At 36.2% G+C, this 26,297-nt stretch overlaps 1 protein-coding gene across 43 annotated transcripts in view; it reads right to left on the bottom strand.

The window, feature by feature from the left end:
- GTDC1 (glycosyltransferase like domain containing 1) overlaps positions 1-26,297 on the bottom strand; it is a 424,168-nt gene that overhangs the window by 293,052 nt on the left and 104,819 nt on the right. For 42 of the 43 annotated variants that reach the window (XR_011502793.1, XR_011502792.1, XR_011502788.1 and 39 more), the window contains 2 exons: positions 6,158-6,222; positions 2,968-3,171 (listed from right to left, as the gene is read on the bottom strand). The exons of the other annotated variant lie outside the window; for it this stretch is intronic. Coding sequence is in view for 31 of the 42 variants with exons in the window: in XM_070507641.1 (XP_070363742.1) it covers positions 2,968-3,146 (179 nt within the window). In the remaining 11 variants the exon portion in view is untranslated. The remainder of the gene's footprint in view (positions 1-2,967; positions 3,172-6,157; positions 6,223-26,297) is intronic. 43 annotated transcript variants of the gene reach the window in all.

Genomic DNA, 26,297 nt, shown 5'->3' on the forward strand with positions numbered 1-26,297 from the left:
TTGCATAGTAGGCAATATTGGTGCCTAATCACTTTACCTTTATGAATTTTGATAATTTCATTTGCCATACGTACAAAGAAAGTACGTAACTGCAAAGCAAAAATTTTTCTTATCTTTAAAAGTCTCCACAGAGATCAGATTGTTCTTGTGTAATAAAAAGCTCTTCTTGCATTTCAATCTAGGATTGAGTAAGCACATTTTTTAACTTTATAAGTTTTTAGGCTGCTGCTATTTTTTCAAAAGCATTCGAAAAGTTATTTGGTAAAGAGTAGATGTTACCATTGGTCAAATATAGTTGTAAGTTAAATGGTGAGGTACAGTACTCCCCTTTTATCAGTGGAGGATACATTCCAAGACCCCAGTGGATGCCTGAAACTTCAGATAGCACCAAACTCTATATATACCATGATTTTTCCTATACATACCTACCTATGATAAGGGTTAATTTATAAATTAGGCACAGTAAGAGATTAACAACAATAACTAATAATAAACTTGGCTGTGGGACTATTATTAAGTAAAATAAGGGTTACTTGAACACAAGCACTGCGATACCATGACAGTTGATCTAATAACTGAGACGGCTACTAAGTGACTAACAGGGGGGGAGCACATACAGCATGGATACACTGGACAAAGAGACAATTCATGTCCTGGGCAGGATGGAGCGGGATCGTGAGAGATTTCACCATGCTACTCAGAACCACGAGCAGGGGCGGCCCGGTGGCGCAGTGGTTAAGTTCACACGTTCCGCTTCTCGGTGGCCGGGGGTTCACTGGTTCAGATCCCGGGTGCGGACATGGCACTGCTTGGCACGCCATGCTGTGGTAGGAGTCCCACATATAAAGTAGAGGAAGATGGGCACGATGTTAGCTCAGGGCCAGGCTTCCTCAGCAAAAAGAGGAGGAGTGGCAGTAGTTAGCTCAGGGCTAATCTTCCTCAAGAAGGAAAAAAAAAAAAAGAACCACGAGCAATTTAAAACTTATGAATTGCTTATTTCTGGAATTTTCCATTTAATATTTTCAGACCACAGTTGACCATGGAAAGCGAAACTGCAGATAAGGAAGGAATACTGTATATCTTTTAGTGAAGTATGATTAGATTAATATAGTTAACTACACAGCTTAAATGGCTGACCTTGAAAGATCACAGACCTGGAGATTATGCCTATCTGAGAGTAAAACTTTATATCACCATCTTTCAGAAATCTACCTCCAAATAAGACTGCTTCAAAAGCAATGTGATGTTTAGCCTCAAATGCTTCAGGCCTCAAAGAGAGTCGAGAAGCCATGGGAAGTGTTTGTTTACATGCTATCCACATACATATATTTGTAATACAATAATTTCATTCTGAAAAACTGCATAATCAAAATAAAATCTAACAGTAGATATAGAAATGGTTCCTTTCAATGTTCAAATCACTGTAGAAATTTATTATATCAAACAGTAATGTTAAATGAAAATGTGCCATTAAAGTCAACTGGATTACTTGACCTTAAGTAATAGAATACAATTGGTGCTGTGAAACTCAATTAAATGAGATGTGAAAGCAACTATAAACAATCAGATTTTAACACAGCAATAGTCTTATCATTGCCTTTGCAACTTTTATATCGAAACATTCATTGAAATTTCTCATACTATTAGTGAATTAATAATATTCACTTAGATCAGAATATAAAACATTAAATTATATACGGAAAAATACACTTTAGATTTGAAAATACAAAATTATCAATATGCCCCAAAACAGCATTTTACCTTTACAATCCCAAGCAATGTGACTTGAGCGCTCACTGCTATTCCATCCAACAATCTGAATTCTCAGAGATGAGCATGGTTCTCATACATCAAAAGGGTTATTCTCTGAATTCCCCAAATTACCATTAAGAGCAGCAACCTATATTGAAATCTTAAGCTGCTGTCTCCCTTGTGACTGCTCCATCTTAGAAACAGCAGGTGAGTATGGCAGCTGAAGTCAAGGTGGGCACTACAGTTTGCAACGTGCCCTTTCTGTAATAACCTGTGGGCTCTAACTCCAATAATTATCAGCCTGGCACTCCCCACTCCTGCCTAAAGCAATGCAATCCTACATAGAAGGGCCCAGAATGGCAAGAACATCAGATATGTAAACCACAGTAGGCTAATCTTCCTCTATTTAACATTCTGGAGACACTCAGCAGTAGACACAAATAGAGAATAAAGAGGTAGAGAGGTTCAAGAGGATTCCATTCTACTTTACTTGTTCTCCCTAAAAATGTAATCAGTATTTCTCATCCATCTTTTCAGTGTGTCCCATAAGACTTTCTAACAGGTGCCTATAAGTTCTCACATCATAACAAATCAGACTTCAGAATTGAGGTCTGTGTCCCCAAAATCTACCCACCCTTCAAGATTAACCAAAGGTTACTACCTCTATAAAACCACCTCCAGTTTGTCACATTCAAAATGAACTTCTCCATGTTTCATTTTCTCATTGCACTTGCATGTCTATCTCTGCGTCAATAGTCTTTAAAGCCTGTAAGGGCACAGACCTAGGCCATTCTAATTTTTTCAACCTTAGCTCCTAGCACAGAGAAAATACAAAAACTAAACTAAAACAGCATACTCACTAAAAGAGGCACTGAAATTATGGAAGCCAAAAATAAAAAACAAATGTGCCCAAGATCAATTCTCATCACAGGCCAAAAAAAATGTCATCCCCACCTACACACATGCATGTGATAAGATCACAAGACAAATGAGATAAGTCATGTAAGTTCTAAGTGATGCTGCCTTCCTACCGACCAGGTGTCCTCAGAGTGTAAATGTACTCTGCTGCTCTGCTGTCTCTACAGGAATATCTCCTGGAGTCATACTGACTGATTCCATAGTTGGAGAAAATCTTATCGATGCCAATAGAGAAGCAGCATCTTTATAACAGGTGCATTAAAAAAAGGCTGAAGATGCAGCCAGAGCTCTAATTACCTGTAATGCTCACTGATGGGAATATTCTGAGAGAAGTATAAAGCCGACGTCCGTGCTCTCCAATGCCATTTCTTTGCAGGAAGGGTATAAAGGACGCAGTCTTCTAACTCTTCTTGGAGCAGATCCACCAGCTGTTTATGAGACCCTCCATAGAATGCCTCAATGATGAGAATACTCATTGGCCCCTTCAAGCCTTCCCAGATTCTAGATAACAAGCAAAAAGTATTTTTTTTTCAAACATATGTCTATGTGTATGTATAAAGATTTTTTTAAATAAAAATAATTTAAAATATTACCCTCGGAAAGCAAATATAAATAATTTACAGACACATTAATTTTTAAAACGGGCTTGTCTCATAAAACACAAGGTTTATATTTTTGCAATCAATATTTTTACATCATTTGTGTTAATAAGAGTAATTAAGGATGCTTTATGTTTCTGATTTTTGTTTTCCTCTTGCGCTAAGACTTCTTCCACAATGACTCAGTTTTCTCTCCTACTCCAGGAAGTTGAAAGCCCTCTCCTGCTTTGACTACTCACTTTCTGGTTGGAATAACTGTGACCCTGACTCAGTAAGCTCAGAACTGGTTTGGCCTAAGCTCTATCTAGTCTTGGACAATCATTGAACTGATCTCCTAACTAAGACTTCCACTCCAAGAGCCTTCATTTGTAAGATTCTTTCCAGTCCAGAAATTCTCTGATTCTGTAACTCTCATATTACTCCAGCTTTAAATTCAGCAGCATTGAGAGCTATCAATGCTCTCAATGAATCTCTATTTAGAAAACACATATTCATATTCAAATCTCAATTCTCCAGTATTATATATCTTAGAATACAATTTCTTGAGACATTGCACAAACCTTGACCACTTCCCCGCTATTGTCAATATCCCATCCCCAAAGAAAGACTGAAAAAGTGGGGTAAAGCTCTATGCCTGCGAACCAGCAAGGCTTCTACAACCTTTCTTTAAACAACAAACCCATTCAGAGGAATACAGCAATGTTTTATTAAAGACATGCCAAAATTTTCATCACAGAGAACTGGCTATCAAGCAATTTTTTATTTTAATAATATGATTTTTGTTAATGTGCTCAGTGAAATAAAAATACATGTAGAAATGTAAAAACTTTTATATACGCTTCAAATTATATGCTATTTCCTGTAAGAAGGAAGAACATCATTCTGTACATAAACACTACATTGTTTAAAAAATATTCCAGATGTTTGAATTCTCCTTTATGACTTAAATAAACACCCACTCATTAAACAGAATATTGCTTTTCTTAATAACATTGTTCCACAAAATTATCAGTCTCAACAACCCAATGATTCCCTTTCCTAACAAAACAGTACTTCCACTTGACCAGTCAAAGCAATGCCCACTTAAATTGCATTTCAAAGCAAAAAGTCTCAAATGATTCTCAGAAAAGAAATGACTGGGGCCAGGCCGGTGGCTCAGTGGTTAAGTGCGCATGTTCTGCTTCGGCAGCCCTGGGTTCGCTGGTTCAGATGCCGGGTGCAGACATGGCACCACTTGGCAAGCCATGCTGTGGTAGGCGTCCCACATATAAAGTAGAGGAAGGTGGGCACGGATGTTAGCTCAGGGCCAGTCTTCCTCAGCAAAAAGAGGAGGATTGGCAGCAGATGTTAGCTCAGGGCTAATCTTCCTCAAAAAAAAAGAAAAAAAAGAAATGACTGAGTGAAAAAAGCTTATTTTTGGATGTCTGAATCTTCCAATGAGCATTTTTTGGGAAAAATATGCAAACGTATTTCTCTTATCTGCAAAATAGAGAAGCAGTATTCCTCAGGTAGAAAAAGAATGAACCCTGGGGACAGGGAGATATGAGTTTAAAGCACAGCCCTGCCACTTCATAGCTGTGTCTTTGGACAAGCTGCCTAACTTTGTAGGACTCAGTTTCACCTCCTCTAAAATGGGGATAACAGTACTAACCTCAGACGTGTGTTGTGAAGATAAAATTGAAACACAGTAGCTTACAAACAGTAATAAGGTATTTCCCCCCTTCCCATTATTAGTATAAATCACCTTACTTAAGGACAAAGGGTATCTTCGAATCCAAAGGCATTTTAAAATCAGTAATCTTCAATCACAACCCCCTATCCACCAAGGACCAGTGGGAAAGGTAGATATACACATGCAATTGAAATGCAGTGGGTGTTACCCATTCCTCATCAGCAGCTTGCATTTCAGATGTGAATTTGAGAGTCCCACAGGTTTTGTGAGTAAGAAGTAAGCCCACAGGCTGAGCTATGCAGAGGCTCAATTTTCTCAGGCTAGCTGGAGACTTCAACTCTACTAATGTAGTGTTCAATAAGTTAACAAACACCCTCCAAGTTTAACAAAAGAGTAGCCATTAATCCCTCAAATGATGGAAACTTCTAGAAAGCAACTGAGAGAACAATAAAAGGCAATTTTTAAAATTATATCAAAGGTTTCAAGAAAGACAGAATAAAGGCTGTTTAACATTAATTTGCTTACTAGATCATCACAGATATCTACTTTCTTTATTTCCTCTGACCTAACCATGCTAAGGAGTATATGCCCTGTATACACTTAAAAGGTCTCTGAAAGGCTCTTATAAAAATGACCTAAGACAGTTCCCCAAGTGATGGAAAGTAATAGAAACCACTCTAAAGAATATTTTATTCATATAACCTCAAAGAAAGCAACATCAATATTAGAAGGAAAAAAAAGCCTTCTGGTTCTTCACTACTTTGCCCTTTTCCATGATTAATCTAGAGCACATATCATGCCATATGTTTACAGATGTTTCTTATGGGTCTGAATCATGAGTTATCTGTAGACCATCAGCTACTGTGGAGGCAGTACGTGTAGGTGCTGCTGGAGATTCAAGATACTAAGTAAGCAGAACTGAACACCAAGCATGTGGGAGGTCGAAAAATAGAAAAGGGGAAAAAAAGATTATAGTTATAGTAGATTTCCACCCCTTTAATAGCTCAGTAAGGAGAGTGAAATGTACAGGTTTGAACTAGCGTTTACTTGAGCATTTTTCTAGTGGCCAATGGGTGTGCCTGCATTTGGGGTATTTTTCTAGGGAGAGTAACTATGTCCTACCATCTCTGAAAACTATACTTAGTGGCTTTGATTCATGGAAATTTGTTCTGCTTGTTTTGTGGAGACAGACATCTCCTGGCAGTTCTCCACTTACTTGTATTGCAACTCTTGCGGCAAGAAGAAAATGTGTTCTTCCCTATAGTCTTCTTAAAGCACAACCTGGAAGAAAGATGATTCCCATTAGGTGCAAGCAAAAGAGGAGAAGCTGATTTTTAAATATAAGATTCAAACCAAATGTCATCACAGCACATTAAAGAACAGCTCAAATACTTTTGCTGTGCTTGAATTTTGTTTTAGAAAATAGTGCTTGAAACAAGCATGGGGCTGAAAAAAAAAAAACACTTTGTTAAAAAGGATTTTTGCTGTTACGCTGGAATTTGCTAAAAGATAAAGGAAGTACAGTACTTGCCCATCTGAGCAATAATCCCAGACAACTGCAGGTGGTCACCCTGACGCCACCCATGCTCACAATATCGGCTGAATACAGACATTTTACACCACTGGCAATGGCTACTAGGGAGTGACTGCTTGGGAGCAGCAGTAACAGGGCCTTAACACTGAAAGTGCTTCCTCCATAGCAAGGACAGAGTCTCCTTGATGGCAGGAGGCTGTGGCCAGGTGTTTGCCAAAAGTTGGTGGGTGAGCCTACACATTACTAAACGTCTTACATGGATGCATGGGTTTATGAATCTGTTAAAGCATTAGCATATGTACCACCACAGACCTGAAACATCTGAACTAAATATCTCAGAATTAGGGGTGCGGCATTTTAAAAGGAAGAAACAACAAAAAAACTTCTTTCGTTGGAGAACAAATAACAATCAGAAAGCCCATGTCCTTTCTGCATGACACTAGAATGACATATTTTATGATATTAAGAAAAGAGTAAATGGCCAATCCATTCTTGCTCCCTAAAGGAGCATATAAAATGTTTCAGATAAATTTTTATCAACTTTAAAGTTTTTCTGCTTAAACAAGTAAGCTTCAGTTAAAAAAAACATTTCTTCAGCATATTTTATTCCTCAGTGACACCAGATAAGTGAAAATCTACTATACTATTAAAGCTTTAAGAAAGTTTAATTCATTATCAATACTATGATTTAATGATACATGGCTAAATGCTAAACATTAAATTGGTAATATAAAATAAGTCAAAGCGATAGCTATGACATAGGAATTTTAAACTACTTCAGATTCTATTTATGATCACCAGAGGTCAAAATGATCTATCTGAGAATTATCTGCCTTTCCAAAAATTTATTTTTACGATGAAAAGGGGATACAAAGTAAAAAATCACAATAGTATTTCATATAAACATTTTGACCAAAATGAAAAAGTACCATTAGAGTCATCTCAATTAAAAACTAATAACGCATTGATAATCTCACGGAGAACAAAAGTAGCCTGAAACCAATGCTATGAATATTTTTAAATTTTTATTAAAACTTTTTGTCATTGTACCTGCATTTATTTTAAGCTTGACCCAGTTTCTTTATTCCCTGAGCCATGATCATTTTCAAGGTGAACTACATTTTTGTCTACCTCCTCTAGCAGTTAGGACTGCTGTGGTTGTTGAGGCTTTTTTAACAGTACAGATAAAGGAAATTTGCAATATGCTATTAATGTATTGAAAAGAAGTACTAAGTATAAATACATCATGTGGATTTTTTAAAACTAAACCTGTCACATTAGAAACCCATAATTAGCCCTCATAGATGATGTCAATTCAGTTACCTATAATATTCAAATAACTTTCCAACCAAATACCACGTAATAATTTTAAATCAGAGGAATTGTTGTATTAATATATTCCACAGACACCTTACTGCTATTAGTTGTAGGAAGGTATGGTTTCAGTGAGGATGGTTTTAACGGTTTTAATCCCACACACATGAGAAATTGATTCCACAGGCTAATCCATACATGGTTTGATACTCTAAACGTCAATCAATTGCTGAAAATATAATTTCTATTTGCCTATATACAATATTTGGAAAGTTAAGCTTGGTAGAGCAAAAAATAGAGAGCTTAAGCACTTAATGCCTTAAGTCGGGGAAAGTAAAATTTGAGTAGGATTTCCCAATAGGTCATCAGAGGTTTACCTGGTATTTTCTTACTGACCCCTCCCCCGTCCTTCCCTTCTGCACCTCCACCCACCAACTCCAACACACCCAGGTTCTACTTAAAAAGCAACCAATAACCCAGCAGAGTAAAATAGGGCAGTACTGAGAAAAGTTAGTATTACCTTCCAGCCCACTCACTTATTTTAATGATTCATCAGGGAAACCCCAGTTGTTAAAATATACCTGAAATCTCATTAAATAGTGAAAAATAAGCATGAAAAGATTTCTGCTTTGAAACACATCACCACTGATTCCCCAACAGAACCAATTAAGGATGAACACATAGTAAAAATACATTTTGCTAAAAAAAGTTTCCTCTAAGTATCACTCTACATTCAACTATCATATGGGAAAAGAAGAGACTAAGATAAACAGATCTTATGAAAAAGTTACTTTTAAAAAACTTTTATAAAAATCAGGCATAGAAAATTCATCCTAACCCCTAGCCTCAGTGTAATCTCTGAAGACTGAAATATAAGCTGGCATCGAATGCAGAGTAATAACCTTGCAACCATTATGGAGCATATAACCTAACATTTATGATAACTTGTATACTACTGTGTGTACTTAAATAGAAACTTTTTAAATCTTGGGTTCATACTGAAAAAGATGTAGCATTCCAATATTTTATTCCCCCACAAGACTATGGATGTTCTAATTTCTCCAATCCTGACTTTTGATTCCTGTTGTGGTAACCAAGAACTGAGGATTTATGCAACAAAACCAAGATTTGGTAAGAAGATTTATATGCCATACTGTCTGTCAGATAACTGCAAGCTAATTTCAAATGTGCTTTTCCAATTATACGATTTCCAATAATCTTTTAACACATGCTTTTTTTCAAAATTACAATCTTAGATGCATATATGGCTATTTAATTTTCCCTAACATATATTTTCATTCTTTCTCGATTTGGGATTTAACTTTCTGCCTCAAAATATCAGTCACTTATTCCATGACTTGAATTAAGACAAAGTCTTAGTTATAATCTTCTGTATCACATGCAAATTCAACAAATACTTAACATGTACCAGCACTATGACATCATTCACTTGTTTTCAAATATGCATAATTTCCGCAAATAACTAGATGTATATATATTAAAAATTCATCACCTATTTTTGTAAAGTTATATTCCATATTATACAACAAAATTATAACTATGAAATTTTTTGTGAGAAGTTTACTGGTTTAATTTCACTAACAAAATACTACCTCTCTTTCTATTTTTCATTGCTATCAATTTCATAAATAATTTCAAACTATAAAAGTAGCAATGAATTAGTTCTACTGAATACTAAAAATATTTTCAGTTTGCTGACATTTTAAAATGTGCAGTATATTTATGCAGCAATAGGAAACGTTACACCAGAAAATTCTCTCATCACTCATTTGAACTACTGCATTACCCTCTAACTAGGTCTCCATGCTACCATGCAATTCTCCATAAGCCAGCCACAAATCATCTTTCAAAATGCAGATCTGATCATGAAGTGACATGCTCAAAAACCCTCCATGTTTCCCTCACCTACGGACAAAACCCAAAGCCCTAAACATGCCCTTCTCTGGCCCCTTCCTCTCTCTTCACTACAGCCTTACTTTCCCTTCTCCCACTTCGATTCCTCTTCCCCCACCTCCCCAGGCTGCACTGTGGCCATACCAAGCACTCAAACTCACACAGCTATTTTACACCTCTATGACTTCACACCTGTATCTCTTTTTTGTCAGCCTTCTCATTGTGTTCACTTAATGAACTTTTCTTAAAATTTCTGCTCATGAATCACCAGTTCTATGAAACCCATCCCTGAAGTCCTCTTAAACATGACTTCCTTCCTTCTCTGTACAGTATCAGTATACCTGTTTCATTGTTTCCATGTTTTGCTTCCCCACGGGCCTGGGAAAATCTGGAGGATGGGGACCATGCCACTATTTTCCTGGGAGTTATCCCAGGATCTGACACACAGTGAATGTCACTAAGCTTTTGTAGAGCTGAATTGAAAATCAGGAGGAAATGGGAAATTGATTCTGCCTTTAAAGTAACACTGCTTTCACTTAACACAGGTCCTGAGCAAATGAGTGTCAGGCAGCACTATACTTGTTACCAATGATTTCCCATTATCTCTGAAGTCTAAACTAAATCAAGCAGCTAGTATATCTGGACATATATTATCATATTCTCTTTTAAATACTGATTCTTTTTTCTTACTGTTCACAGAAATCAGAATTTATTGGAAATAATAATTTTTTTTATGTAGATATGTTATCTTACCCTACTAATACAATAGAAGTAACAATGATTAAAGAAATGGAAGAAACATCACGGGCAATTGAATTCTAGGCCAAAGCAAGTTTCATGGGCTAAGAGAATATCTGTGAGATCCATGAATTCTGAAAATCACCTGCAGTTTTTTATATTGTTTGATCTATTGTCATCCTAGTTTAACACTAGAAGTGGAAGTAGGATGAGAAACCAATTCCCTCACCATCAATCTGGAGATCCCATTCCACATTTAGTAATTAGGCTTTTATTTAACAGGGAAGAAAAAAGGCATTTTTAAATACTTTCTGCCAACAATTATTCATTTTATAAAAGTCTGACAAGATGAATAATGTATTTGCTTTCTCAAGATGGCATTTCTCCAAGCCTTCCACCTTCCTGAAATGGGCTGCAAATCAGCTCAGGAGGAGAAAACTGGGATATCTGACCCATTTGGATATGGATACCTAAGGAGAGAAGCCAGGGTGAAATCAAGGGTGAAAGGAATCATAGGTGAAAAGAATGTTGGTGCCATCGAAGAACCACTTTTCTTTTACAGAGGAAGAAATGGAGAATATTGGCATCACAGAGTAAGTGACAGAGCAACGGTTTAACCCCAGGTCTTCTGACCTCGTATTCACATATCTTCCCATTACTGCTGGCACGTGGTATGACACAGGTAAAACATGCTTCCATTTTCTAGTCTTTGGAGTTTTGGGATGAAATATCAATGTTTAATATTATTAATATGCAAATGATTTACATATTGCAGTATACATTTATATGCACGTGGAATATAAATGTCACTATAAAATGATAAATATATTTACTGCATATTATATTTAATAATAACTCCCAATAGTTTGTAAATCTAGGACATCAGTGGTATAAGTTAGACAAAATTGAATACCATATAGTTAGGGTGGTAAAACTCAAACTTTTGTTCTGATTTCTTGTGATTCCTTCTAGAGTCCTGCATAATCACGCCTCCCTGACCTCATAACCCTTATCCTTCACTCCCCAGATCTAGACTATCACCTTTTTGATAGGATAATAAGCCTTAAGAACTAGGATGGAAGAAAGATAACATCCAAGATTCATATGACAACAAAGATTTGTAGTAGGAAGGTAGGAGGCCAGCCACATAGCTATGTTCAGTCTATCTTATAGTTTACTACAGTCACCATCAAACAAAGTCTTGAGTCCCCCTGACATAACAATCTGTAGTACTTCTTTGTACTTATCACTTATAGGCTATTTTTACATGAGTGATTATATAAGATCCGTGTGCTCCATTCGATATTAAGTTCCATGAGGACAGTGACCAGGTCTCCTTGCTTACTGCAATATCCCCAGCACTTAGCAAACAGAAGGTGTTCAATAAATGTGGGTTCAGTCAATAAACCATAATACCCTTTAGCAACAGCCATGACAAAATTTCTTCCTAACTCCTCTAAGACCTTTATTATCATCAACCACAAATAATCAGCCCTTACTACCACTAATTACTATTTATTCTCACAGACAGAACTTGATGCACACATTCTATCACCATCTAAATATACCCGGTGGCATCTTATAGTATTTGAAATGTCACCCCTCAGTCTAAGGAAAACAGTTCTGCCAACAGTCCTGCTGAGGGGTTTAGAGGCCATGTTCCACGTCATGCGCAACTGTCTTCTCTGACCTGACTGGACTCTACAAGAATTTAACACAAAGACAATCAACACAAACACAAAGAAAGCCAATTTAACACAAACAAGTCAATGACCTGGAAGGATTCAACTGGTTTAATTATTAGACTGGCATTTTTTATTGGACAGAAATATTATCTTGCTACCCTACATTGGCTTCTATGCCAAATTTTAACTCAGACCTGGTTTGTGCAGGGTAACATAAATACACACAACAAATAAGTATAAAATAAAATGGGTCACAGATTCTTAACTATACGGGCGCTAATGAGTCTCACTCTAACATCTTTTAAGAACTTAACTCACATTGACCAAATAAAAAATTGTTGAGATGTTTCCCTCTCCAAGTGGGAGGTACATATCACATTTTCAGTTAATTTTGAAACAGAAATAGCAGGATTACTCTAACACACAAACATTCTCAATGTCTATTTGAAGTGTAGCAAACCAAGCAAACATGGGTGGCATTCCCTTGATGAGTTGAAATAAATGTCATCAAGTATAAAGTTCTGGATTTACTCACTTCCAGTGAAAAATGAAAAGGACATAATCTCGCAACTCAATCTATTTATCAGTGAGGGAAATCAACTTAAAAGAAATGCAAAATCCTAGCAGCTCAGGAGGCAAAGGAATATCAGGTAAACACGGGAGAAGAAAGAGAAATTTCCATAGAGGACTACATGGCTAGAAATAGATATCCTTAGTATCAATATTAGACACCTTTAATTTTTTAATATTCACTTTATATCAGTGAAAATAACCCTGCAGTAACAGATTTTTTAAACTGTGTTAGGAAGTGTGATGTAAATCCAGTATTAGAATCTGTCCTTTAAGATCCAAATAAATAAAACCATGTTTTAAAGACGTATCAATTAAAATATTTAGTGACATTTTTCTCATCTCCAAAGTTCCACATGAATATAGAAACCTACTAGAAGTAAGATTAGTTAAAAGTATATTTTCTTCTATTTACTTATTGCAGCAGGTCTTTTTCTAGTTGCCATATATTCTTCAAGAATGTTGTGATTTGCCAATGAGTCTAAGACATTTGCTGATGGTTTAAGAAGCCAACACTAGAAAAACTGACTGGAGTCTAGAAATTGTAAATGATAAATTTTAAAAAGTCAAAACTCAGTTTAGACCAAGGCTGAGTAAATCTGAGGCTAATAGATGTGGTAATGAGAGCTGTATCACTATTTTTAAATATCACAAGGGGCATATTATTAGCTACCCACTATTATAAGAAAAAGAGTCAGTCTGATAATAATAGACTGGGATTTTAAAATCCTGAAGATATTTAGGATTGAGACTGTTGAGTAAAGAAACAGACAACAGTGTATAATTTCTAGAAGGTCTACTATTCTCCATAGTTTCTGCAGGGGAAGCATAGACTTGCCCATAAGATCTGATACACAAGACTCCACTGAATAAAAAATAAGTAGCAATAGCTCAGTTTCCTGATTGGAGCAAGCACTATGACTTTATCTATTTAGTGGCCTTGTCTCTCACGATTATCTCTTTATTAACTGGTTTTTCAAGGAGACATTCCAATGATATAAATATTTTGTCTAATGAAGGAGAGACCCCACAGTACAGAGTATTCTTTGCAAACTACCCAAAGCCGCACTCTGTACCCTCATCATCTCTTAAGGAAGTAATTTCACACTTTGCAAACAGAGTGTTCAAACAGAGTAAGGTTGCTTAGGAGATAATTAATTACCCCTGCATCTCTATCTGGCATATATGTACACCATATCTGGGACCGTAAGTCTCTCTACTGGATTAATTAGCATTCATAGCGAACAAACAGCCTGAATCATTGTAGAGAGAGATTATAAAAACTCCTAAAACTAGGTACATAATATCTTCTATTTCATATAATAGTTGTTCAGTTGATCTTAGTAGAATTGAAGTAAAGGAACACTGTGCTTCCCCTTATCACTCCTCTTGCTCAGTGTTCTAATGTCCCTTTCCTGGCCTTGTTTCCAAACTTTACTTGCCAAAAACTAAGTTTAAAGTATCAGATAAATTCCTTCACATTGTTCAGAGCTAATGCCTGCCAGCCCAAGATGTTACCTCTCCCAGGGGTACTTGTATGTTGCAAGGAAGCAATAGGTGATGGCGAAATTTCAGCCATCTGCAAAGTAGATGAGAACAGTCTGTGAATTTAAAAAGACTCTTCTCAAGTCCTGAAAACGCAGCCTGAAGTTGGCTACTAACTTTATGAAAGCATAAGGCTAGATTTGCTTTGAAGTATTAAAATGTCCTATCACATTTGAACATAATATAAAAACCTTGAAAACTGTGCATATCTTTTGATTCAACAATCTCACTTCTATGAATTAACCCTGGAAATTGTCAAGAATCTTTGTTGAACTCTTTGCCCAAAATTGAAACCAATCAAACTATCCATAAAAAGGGATCTCTTATGATTAATGATCAAAAATCATAATGAAGAAAAACACTTATTGGCATGGGAAAATTTTTCCATGATTGCATAACTGCATAAAACGAATATATAAAAATATAGATGAAAGGAACATATAAACATGAGAGAGCCCACATGCACAGAGATAGACATAAATAATCATTTATGGTAGAATTATGAGTGATTTTGTTTTTCTCTTTGTGCTTCATTTTATTCTTCAAGTTATCTTCATTAAATAATTTTCAAGTTGCAATTAAAAGAAACTATAAATTGTTCTTAACTTTAGAGAAGGAAGACAAATTGGTTGAAATAACAAACTATTTCCCAATTACTGAAGGCTTGCTCCCCTCCAGGAGCTTGCAAGTGGTTTTCAAATTATTCTAACTACTATTGCTACAAAGAAAGTTATTAAAAATCTAATCAGCAAGGGTTAAACTAATGGGACTACAGCTATTTACAAACACTATAATTTGGTTTTGCAAATACTGCTTGTCTAATGCATGAAATAACAGTAACAGTCAGTTAATTCACATATGTACTTGAGTTATTAAATAATTATAAACAGATCAAGATCTTTATTTATATATAGGGAATCTGGAGCTGTACTTGGACAGATTGTGCTAGAAACTAAAATACCATTTTAGTACTTACAGTTTTAAAAAGGAACATGGGGAAGTATAGAACAAACAAAGTTTTAAAGTTCAAGTAAAATGACAAAATTAATTTGTGCCTTAAATAATTAGGTATGGGTCTTGAACTAGGGGGAATAAAATTGAAAGGAACTTCAAGTTTCACACTTAATTTCCAAAGTGTCTGTATTAAGAAAGAAAAAAATGTTATTGCATAATCATCCATATGTTACACATGTTAAAGAAAGAAAAGGACCGATTGGATAGTCAACTACTAGAGACACAATCTTGTAATTTTAAAAGACTGTCTCCTCTGATAACTACTCAGATTTTTCCTATATTTATATACGTGCAATATGTAAATACATACTCAATAAATATTAACACAGTGGCAACTCAGACTTAGTAGAGAAACATTTGCAATGGAACCTCCAAGTTCTAGTACTTTTTACAATTTCAACACTAAGCTTCGTTTTCAAGTAATAACTCTATTCTTCTTGAAATTGTTTTCCAATACAATAATTTCATCATATTTCATTTTTAAAACCATCTATTCTGGGGGCCAGCCTGATGGCTTAGTGGTTAAGTTGGTAGGCTCTGATTCAGCAGCCGGGGATCACAGGTCCAGATCCCAGGTGCGGACCTAGCACTGCTCGTCAAGCCACGCTCTGGTGGCATCAGACGTACAAAACAGAGGAAGATTGGTACAGATGTTAGCTCAGAGCCAATCTTACTCACAAAAAAACACAAAAAACCATCTATTCTGAAAAGCTTAACTTACATATGTAGAAAGAAAAAACCTACCAGTAAAAGTATACAAGTAATTAAGAACTAACCTCCAGAAAACACAAAAATACTAAAATATGAAATATGCAAATATACAAACTAGAAGCAAGCTTATCACTTCATCTATCTTTAAAGGGACACTAATAATACATCTATCGCTATATAACTTTTCCTATTCTAAAATTACGACAAACTTGATACGAAAAAGAAATCCTAATCTCAGGAAAGCAACATGTGGCATTTTTTAACTTTATTACCACTTTGTTGGCTCTCTATCCCAGAGCAGATCACCTCCAACGTTAGTACTCTGACCTTATAGAAAAGTGACAGATAAAGTTTATGGTGAGAAAAAATGAGTTTTATGGGTTTCCAAAAGGGAATTCTTATGACACTAAAAGCCATATAATAATATTGATTTGATAACCAATTTTTTTACTGCCAAATTACAGACTTAAGATTTCTGGAAAAATATCCAAGTGAATTTGTAGTAAAACACAATAAACTAGAGGCTTGAGCTCATGACAAACGGTCTAGAATCTCTTTGCAAACTTTAAATAAACATATGAAATGACTTTCTAAATCAGGTCTTATTTAAAGTGTTCAGTATCCCAGGATTTACCTTTTACATTGGGACTGACTGACCCTCCTCCTGACATTTATCAAGTCAGTTATAAGCTTGCACCTCTCAGAACAAATAATTTCCATGCCTGTTTCTAGTTTCTTCTGTCTTAAAGGCAAATGTACAATGTACAGAAACAAGGATTATTTTCTTGTAAAATCATCCTCAAAAATCAATTAGAATATTCAAAAATATTCCATTCTCACAAATGAAAATAAGTTGCTTGCTGAAATGACAGTCTTCCATTTCACTGCCTTAAAAATTAAGCTGGCATGGATAATAAAAGTGTTTTCTGACTGGATATGCTTGGCATTCAAATATTTTTAAAACAAATACTAATCCATAATTAGATTTCACAGGCACAATCTATAGAAAATAGAATTTGTTTTTATTTTTCTGAGACCAATATTAATGATTTGATTTTATAAAAGTTGTAACAATACCATCACTTGCATAAAACTATAAACAAACCTGCAGATGAATCTTTACTATCCTTTTCGGTCTGATTTTCACCATTCATTCACTCAGAAAATATTTTTTGTGCCTACTATGTGTCCATCATTGTTCCAAGTGCTTGCAGATAAATTAAGCAACAAAGCAATGTTCCTGTTGTCACAAACAATTTCTTTCTAATTGGAGTAAAAAGATGATCATCAAGTCAATGTACATCAGATGGTGGCAGGTGCTATAAAGAAAAATAGCACAGGGTAACAGAGGAGAAGGGTGGCTGCAGACTGGGGCTGGAGGAGGGTGGCATTTTATATAGTGCTGTCAGAGAACACCTCACTGGTGATGAAACGACATCTAAACAGAAACCAGAGAAAGAGAGGAGGGGGCTCTGCAGATCCGGATCTAAAGCCTTCCAGGCAGCAGGCACAGCAAGATCCTGAGAAGGAACATGCTTGGCATGTGCAGAGAGTAGGAAGGTCTGGATGACTGCAAAGCATAATCAAATTTACTTTATTTAACAAGCATTTATTAGATGATTATATTCTAAAAATTAGGCTAAGTGTTTTGTGATATAAATATGACCCAAATATAGTTTCTGGCCTCAGGCCTGGATATAATTACAATACAGAGTGATAAATGTTATTAAACATTTGAGCCGGGTCTCAAAAAGAGATCAACAGCAAGTTCTACTTCAAGAAGATGAACCAAGATCCCAAAAAGTAGGAGAGCCAATATCCCCACTACAAAAAGTGAAAGAAATGTGTAGATACTCTTGGCCCACTCAACAACTATTCAGCTCTTCTCTCCTTTTGCTTTCTTCTAGAATTCAGGCTAAAATACTTGATGTCCCAGCTGTAGGGAAGGGAGGCATGTTCCATAGTCTTCCAAAATGATGTAGGTAGAAAGAAGGTTCAAAATTGGAAAACACCATCTATTGGGAGCCAGGACGCCGCAGCACAACTCTGAACAAATCAACAATCCACAGGGCTTTTACTTGACCCACCCCAGGCCTCTGGGATCACGCCCTCCTTCCAAGCCCTTCTGGCCCTGCCTCCCTCTTCTTCAACCTCAACTACCTTTAATATATCTTCCATTCTTCCTCTGAAACTCAGCTATCTTAGAGTCATTCGTCTACCCAAAAACCTATGATTAATTCTACAGAAGAAAGAGAAAATTACTTAACAAGAAACAAGACCCGTACAATTTGGTTCCAAGTTCCTTTTTAGCCTCTATTCCTGTCCTTCTCACAGACACATCATTACTCCAAACACAAGAGACTCCTCGCCATTTTTTCAAACATTCCATACACATTCCCACCTCCAACCACTGCTAGTGCTGTTTCTTCTTCCTGGAATCCTTTCACCTTTACCACCTATCAAATTTGTACAAATAGTTCAAGACTCCATTCAAATTCCATGCCATCCATGAGGGCTTTATGTCAATTGCTCACCCATATTCAGCCAGTCAGAAGTAATTACTCCTTCCTCTGCAGTACCACCAGATTTGGCTTATACCTTAACTAGAGCAGTTACCACATCCCACTTATACTATAGTTATATATTGAGAGACACATATGTACCATATAATACATATGTATCTTGCCAACCAGATTTCAATTCCATGGCAGCAAAGTTTGTGTACATTCATGTTTATATCTATGCATAACCCAGCAAAGTACCTTGTACACAAAAGGCATTCAATTAATGTATTCTGAATTCTCATCACAGGCTACAATAAGACTTCATCTTACAAAAGAGGGGGAAAAAAAGAGGTATTCCTGGATTGAAAGTTACAGCATCATCATAAAGTGAATTGTCCAAGCACTACTACTGTATTCAGCTATTCAAATAAGTTCCAAGTCATTGTAGATATCATTGAACAAGATGATAAAGACAACAAAAGTAAACTACAAGTGCTTATTGGGCAGCATAAAATAAAATTAAAAAGAAATGGAGAAATGCAGCAAAGCATAAAGCTATCTATATTAGGAAGCATTACCAAGGGATACTAAAATGACTCATTTAACAAATATTTACTAAGAGCCTACTATGGGCAGATACTGTACTGACTGCTGAGAATACAAAGGTGAAAATAGTAAGACATGGCTGAACTTTTACAGGTAATATTTTTATGTGCAAAATGTTGGCATACAAATTATTACTTCTTAAAGTATGACCAAAAGAGCAGCTTAAGGGCCAAAAGAGACTGACTAGCAATACCCACTTCTAAGTCCAGATTTAGGAAACTTTCTTCCCTAAATTGTGATTATGTAGGAACTCTCTCCCAGGACTGCTCCTGAATGTTAAAAGGGCTTCCTTTATTTTCAGTGACTATAAACTGCTCAGATAGAAAATTTGAGTTCCAGATACTTGAATACATTCCCTGCTCTGAGATAAGTTCTATCCATGCACAGGTTGTTTTAGTAATTAAGGTACAAACAGCCCTGCCATCATGAATGAAAACGGATAAATTATTATCCCTTTATTATTAAAGTGGTGCTATCTAGGGTTGCTGTATGTGAGACACTGGAGAGTTGTTTGCCCTGTCCTCGGAGATCAAAATAACAGAAACAGAACAGAGATATAACAAAGGGAATTTAGGTTAGACATTAGAGGAGTTGTGAGGCGCTGATTCACACTACCGACTTACAGTCGGAGCCACTTCGGCTGCAGTTTGAATGAAGAGGTAGCCTGCTTTCTTCTGAGACAGTTCTGGGCAAAGCAAACAGATGTGAAAATGACTTAGGGCTTCTTTTGGACATGTTTTTCTATTTGCATTTGTATTGAGAAAATATGAAGCTGTCACTCTAAGAATTAGAAGAAATAATACACCCAAAATGCCATCTAGGATAAAATCTGATTTAGTGTGCCCTTAGCCATGAAAATCCTATGAAGAGCAGCAAAGCATTGTCTGACATAGCGCAAGAAGGTGAGAGGATGGTGCAAAAAAGACAGTTCTGCTCTACACAGGGGCGCTAGGAGTCAGAATCCTCTCAACGGCACACGTAACAAAAGCCATGAGGGTACCAAGGATCTAATAACTCCTTCCTGCAAATCAACATCAATAATACAAATTATCAAATGACTTGTTCATTTTATAAATAAATTCAAATTGCTTATTTCTTCAAAAACTGAGATCTTAATATACAGATACTACAAAATATCCTTGTTTAAATAACAGTCTGCGCATAGAGTTAAAAAGAAATTATGTTTGTCATTTACACATGGAATAATGTGCTCCAGCCAAAGCAGTGATACTAAGTCATTTTGAGGAGTTTCCCATAACCTTTGTAACAATATCTTCCACTCAAAACAACTTTGACATCCTTACATTGATGTCCCCTTAGCAATAACAAAGAATTCTATAAGACTTAGTCCACAACCCCTCACAAATTAAAAATATTACTGTACCCTTTATACGCATAAATGATTTATACCAACAATATGAACAAATATATTTCTTAATATTCATTCAACAAGTGTTTATTGAGGGCCTACACCTAGGCACTGTGCTAAGTGTAAAGACAACAAGATCACCCAATTACAGTTCTGTCCTCAGTCACAGAAACATAACCTTACAATACCAAAACATATTTATTGGATGTCAAAAAGAAACCAACAGCAAGTTACTATATAAACCAAGTACCCAGAAAATTCAAAAGTCCAAGCAACTAACTATAGAAAAGAACTGAAGAAGTATGGCAGATAACTTTTGGATGGTTCACTCAACACTCATTCCAATTGCCCTTCTCCACGCTTTCCTCCAAAATACAGGCAGGATGGTTACAATACTTTTATCTCATTCTAGAGGTAGTTATGTGATACACTTTTGGCCAACGAGATATAGGCAGAAGTCCCTATGAGTAAGGCACCCCTTTCTAAAGAAAAAGAGAAAGCTCCCCATGAGGAGGCTTCTGAGTATCCTTCACTTTCTTCCTGCTTGAAAGTAAACACAATTTCTAGAGGTACAAAAGTCACCTGTGAAATGAATGGCAAAAATTATGTGCAAAGGCAAAAGCATGGTGAGGAAGGAAGATGTTACCTGGGTCCCTGACGGCACTGGGTACTTGTGAACAAACTGCCTCCAGACTTCTTACAACATGAGACAAATAAAACTCTTACTCATTTAAGTCATAGTAAGATTTTCTACTACAGTCATGTGTTGCTTAACAACTGAGATATATTCCGAGAAATGTGTCATTGACAAGTTCGTCATCATGAAAACATCATAGAGTGTATCTCTACACAAACCTAGATGGTATAGCCTACTACACATCTATGCTATATGGTGTAGCCTATTGCTCCTAGGCTACAAACCTGTGCAGAACATTATTTTACGGAACATTGTAGGCAACTGTAACACAATGGTAAGTATTTGTGTATCTAAACATATCTAAACATAGAAAAGGTGCAGTAAAAATACAGCATAAAAAATAAAAACTGTATACCTTTATAGGGCACTTATCATGAGTGGAGCCTGCATGACGGAAGGTTGCTCTGGGTGAGTCAGTGAGTGGAGTGGTGAGTAAATGTGAAGGCCTAGTACATTACCGTACACTACTGTAGACTTTATAAACACCGTACACTTAGGCTACGCTAAATTTATTAAAAAATTTCTTTCTTCAATAATGTTAACCTTAGCTTACAGTAACTTTTTTACTTTATAAACTTTCTAATTTTTTTTAACTCTTTGACTCTTTGGTAACAAGACTTAGCTTAAAACACAAACACACTGCACAGCCATACAAAAATATTTTCTTTCTTTATATCTTTATTTGGTATACTTTTTCTCTACTTTTAAATTTTTTAATTTTTTTTTTTACTCTTTAAACTTTTTTGTTAAAAACTAACACACAAACACACACATTAGCCTAGGCTTTAGGATGACCCTAACCCTTTAGGATCATCAATATCACTGTCTTCCACCTCTACATCTTGTCCCACTGCACGGTCTTCAGGGGTAAGAATATGCATAGAGCTGTTATCTCCTACGAGAACAATGCCTTCTTCTGGAATACCTCCTGAAGCACCTGCCTAATGCTATTTTTGAGGATGTGTCACTTTTCAGAAATACGTGTATGGTGGTTTGCTTGGTTTGTTTTTTCCATCACAGATTTGCTTGTAAGCAAATAATGGACCATGAATATTCCCCTCTATTAATGAAAACCTTCCCATGTTGCGGTTCATGTCTTCAAACATTTTAAGGAGCTTGTTGAAGTCTGAAAAATCTGCTAAACCTTTCACTGCAAATTTCCTTGGGGCTGCTGCTTCTTTTTCTTCTCCTGCAGTTTCCTTTTCTCTTGCCTCTTCTTCAGCTATGCATTCCTCTTCCAGTTCCAACAACCCCTCATTAGTCAATTGCTCAGGAACCAGCTCTGTGAGCTCCTCAATGCCATCCTCGTCCACACCCAGGGTAAGTTGTTTGCCATCTGAACCACAGCCTTGTTGATTTTTGCAACCTCCTCATCCTTGGCAAATCCTTTAAAGTCATGGATGAACCTCTTGAGTGTCTTCTTCCAGATGCCATTCATACACTCCTTGGTGACATCATCCCAAGCCTAAGCATAGATGTTGTAATCCTTCTAGAATTGCATCAGTGTCTTCTCAGTGTCTCAGTTGTAGCAATAGCCTGGGCAAGGGTCCTCCTCTGGTAGTAGGCCTTAAAAGTTGCTATACATTTCTACCCATTGCTTGGATCAAAGAGGTGGTGTTTGGAGGGAGAAAAATCACTTTGATATCGAAGGAAGATCACCAGTAAAAGGAGGATGTTTGGGAGCATTATCAACAACAAGCAAAATCTTGAAAGGTATGTTGCTCTCCAAAGAGTACTTCTCCATTTCGCTGGCAGCAATTCAAGAGGGCATCTTGGAAGAGGAGCTGGGTCCTTGACTTCTTATTGCTCCTGTAGTATACTGGTAGTGTGTGCTTACTGATATGCTTGAAGGCCCTGGAGTTCTCACTGTGCCAGATCACAAAGGGTTTCAATTTGTAGCCTGCAATATTGTCCCCATACAAGACTGATATCCTGTCCTTAAAACCCTTGAAACCCTTGAAACCCTTAAAACCCTGCCATTGACTTGGTTTCCATAAGGATGAAAGTTCTTTCAAGCAACTGTTTCCAGAATAGGGTGGTTTTATCCACACTGAATATTTGCTCTGGCAAGTAATTTTCCTCCACAATCAGCTTATCTAGAGTTTCCAAAAATTATTCAGCTGCCTTCACATCAACACTCACAGAATCACCACTCACTTTCACATTATGTAACGAATAACAATTCCTGAATTGTTTAAACCACCCAGAGCTAGTAGTAAATTTAACATTGTAGTCAGGTCCGGCCTTTTCTTTCAACATCACTGACAAACATTTTGCTTTGGCTGTCATTGTCATGCTGTTGAGGGATACACTCTGTGTCTGGTCTTCAATTCAGGTCAGTAGAAGTTTCTCCAAGTCTGATACAGGTGCTTCTCGAATTTTTGTTAGTCTCATTGCCTTCAATGAAGGAGATCCTTTAACAGCTCCCATCACTTTGTTCTTGTTCTTCAAGATAGTAGCTATCATAGAACGGGACATGCCTGAAGGCTGAACAATAACCATCACTGATTTTCCACCTTCATAGTCCTTAATCACTTTTCATTTCATTTCCAGGTCAATCACTTCATGTAGCCCCTTCCTGGCAACAACAGCAGTGGATTTTGTACAATTAGGGGCCATGATGAACAAAACAACATGAGATTAAATCAAGTACAAGAGAAATTATGCAATCAAGAGATACAGTAAACACAAGATGTACGAGGCTGCTACCAGGATAACACTGTGTACTGTTTTACAGTAACTTTTTTTTTAATAAGTAGAAAGAGTATACTCCAAAATAACAATAAAAAATATAGTATAGTAAATACAAAAACTAGTAACATGGTGGTTTACTATCAATATAAAGTATTATGTAATGTACATAACTGTATGTGCTATACTTTTTTTTATATGACTGGCAGCACAGTAGGTTTGTTTACACCAGCAAGTTTCTCAGCTTCATTTATCACCACAAGCAAGTGACATGAGTAATGCATTGTGCAAGGAAGTTACAATGGCTATGACGTCACTAGGTGACAGGAATTTTTCAGCTCCATCACAATCTTATGGGAGCACCATCCTATATGCAGTCCATCATTGAGTGAAATGTTGTGATGCGGCACATGACTATACTTGGAGCCAGAGGCATTTTTACCATTAAAAGGAAACTACAGCAAAGAGGAGATATTTAAGTTAGACTTTCTGTAGCTCTTCCATCCTTGACTTAAGATACAATCTAGTCCTTCCCAGCTAGAAGAAATGAAAACTATTTTGAATGTACAATTCCACTATTTTCCTACAATTTTCAGTAATCTAGATTAAATAAACACGTTCTAATTCCTCCATGGAAATCCATTTGTGCACAGTCATTACAAGATTTTTATTTATCTTCCTAACTGAAACCTTCAATTCCCAAACCTATACAATAACATTTTTATAGTATAGTATATATCATTCATATATGTAATATACACATACAAATAAATAGCTGAAGGTTAGGAAGAAAGGAATAAGGAAGGAGAATGGAGAGAGAGAAGGAAGGAGGAACCTAGCTTATTTGAAAATGTATACTTTCAAGCTGAAAACCATGTTTTCAATTGTGTGAGCACTTTAGAAAACAGCTCCAGAATAAATCAAAGACCACAAAATAACAGTATTTTTTAAATAGGAAAGACTCCCTCCCAACTTGAAATCAGTGATTCAGTTTTTGAAAATTTCTCAAACTTGAAAAATATAGATCCAAAGAATATTTTATGTCCAATTTACCACTAGCATTATTATATTATTGTGATAGTCCATCTATCTCTAATAATCTCCCTAAGGTAATAATATCTCTCTATGTAAGTTTCTGTTGGAAACTTTTAAACGTGCACTGTTCCTGGGATAGTTCCTATTGTACAGGGCTGAAAAGATTCATTAATTTCAATCACCATCAACTCCATACGCCACATATACTTTTTCTGCCTTTTTGTTCAAATATATTTCACTGTGGCCATTCAAAGGAAAATTACACATTCCAATAACATTTGAGTTCCTCTCAGTTACCCTTTCAGTGGTTCAGGGTAATGATAGAGTAAAGAATCGTGTTCTTCACAGGCTCTCCTTTTTTTTTTCCATTTGGTAGAATTTCAGCTTGCAATCTCCTGTGCCAAAAAGCAATGGGTAATGTCTAATACTCTTCTCTAACAGTAGCTTACTTTGGAAGAAAGGGGAGTGAGAGTCAGAAGAAATCACTTTCATTCCCAGCTTTTAAACAGTCTTAACATATGGGATAAGAAATTGCTTATCCTATTTTCCTAAAATAGAATTATGGAACCATAATAGGTCAAGTGGAGGGAAAAAAAGAAAGGAAAAAGAATTAGAAATTTTTCAACTATCTCTGAATATGGGTAACGGCTAAAAGCGAAATAATTGAAAGTTCTAGCCCTAAATTCTCAATGAAATCAGTCAAAAAAAAAAAAAAGCACCTATACATTCAACCTAGGACTTATACATTCCTTGGAATTGTTCACAGGTAGAGGTTTCCTCTGTAAAATAGATAAAAACTACATTCTCTTCTTCATGAGAGTGTAAGAACAGAATAAATACGGATGGTAAGCATAATCAGGTAACATAAATGCCTTCATTTTAAAATCAGCATTCAAAGACAATCCATATGAACTCAAAAGGATATTCAGAGAATGGCAAGTCTCCTTTGTTTATATCATCTCACTTTCAATTTCATCTGCAGTTATCTCCTTTAAAACAAATATTTCTAGGACCCTTACATGATATGAAGTTCTTTTTCCCAGGCTCCTTTTATTTGGTTATCTTTTTAGGTGCACTAAAGATTGAGTTTACAATAAACTGAACAGACAGCGTACAAAAGGCTTTTAGAACTATACCATATGGTCCAGGGAAGGGAACAATCTGGACGATCCCCATTTCAATCTGCAAGCTTGTCCACCTCTATAACACATTATACCACTGTAATAAAATATTAAGATGGAAACGTAAAAGTGAAAATAGTCTATCTTTAGCATTACCAGGCAACCACACTTCCAAAAATGTACTGATAAACTTAATAAACATTTACTTTATTTTATATTCTGAAATTTTGGTATGCAGCACCAGGCACACAAACCTAGGCCACAATTCACTAGAAACAATATTTCAGCAGGGCTATGTGTGGGTATTC

This window comes from Equus asinus, chromosome 4, assembly GCF_041296235.1.
Source record: "Equus asinus isolate D_3611 breed Donkey chromosome 4, EquAss-T2T_v2, whole genome shotgun sequence".
NCBI classification, from domain to species: Eukaryota; Metazoa; Chordata; class Mammalia; order Perissodactyla; family Equidae; genus Equus; species Equus asinus.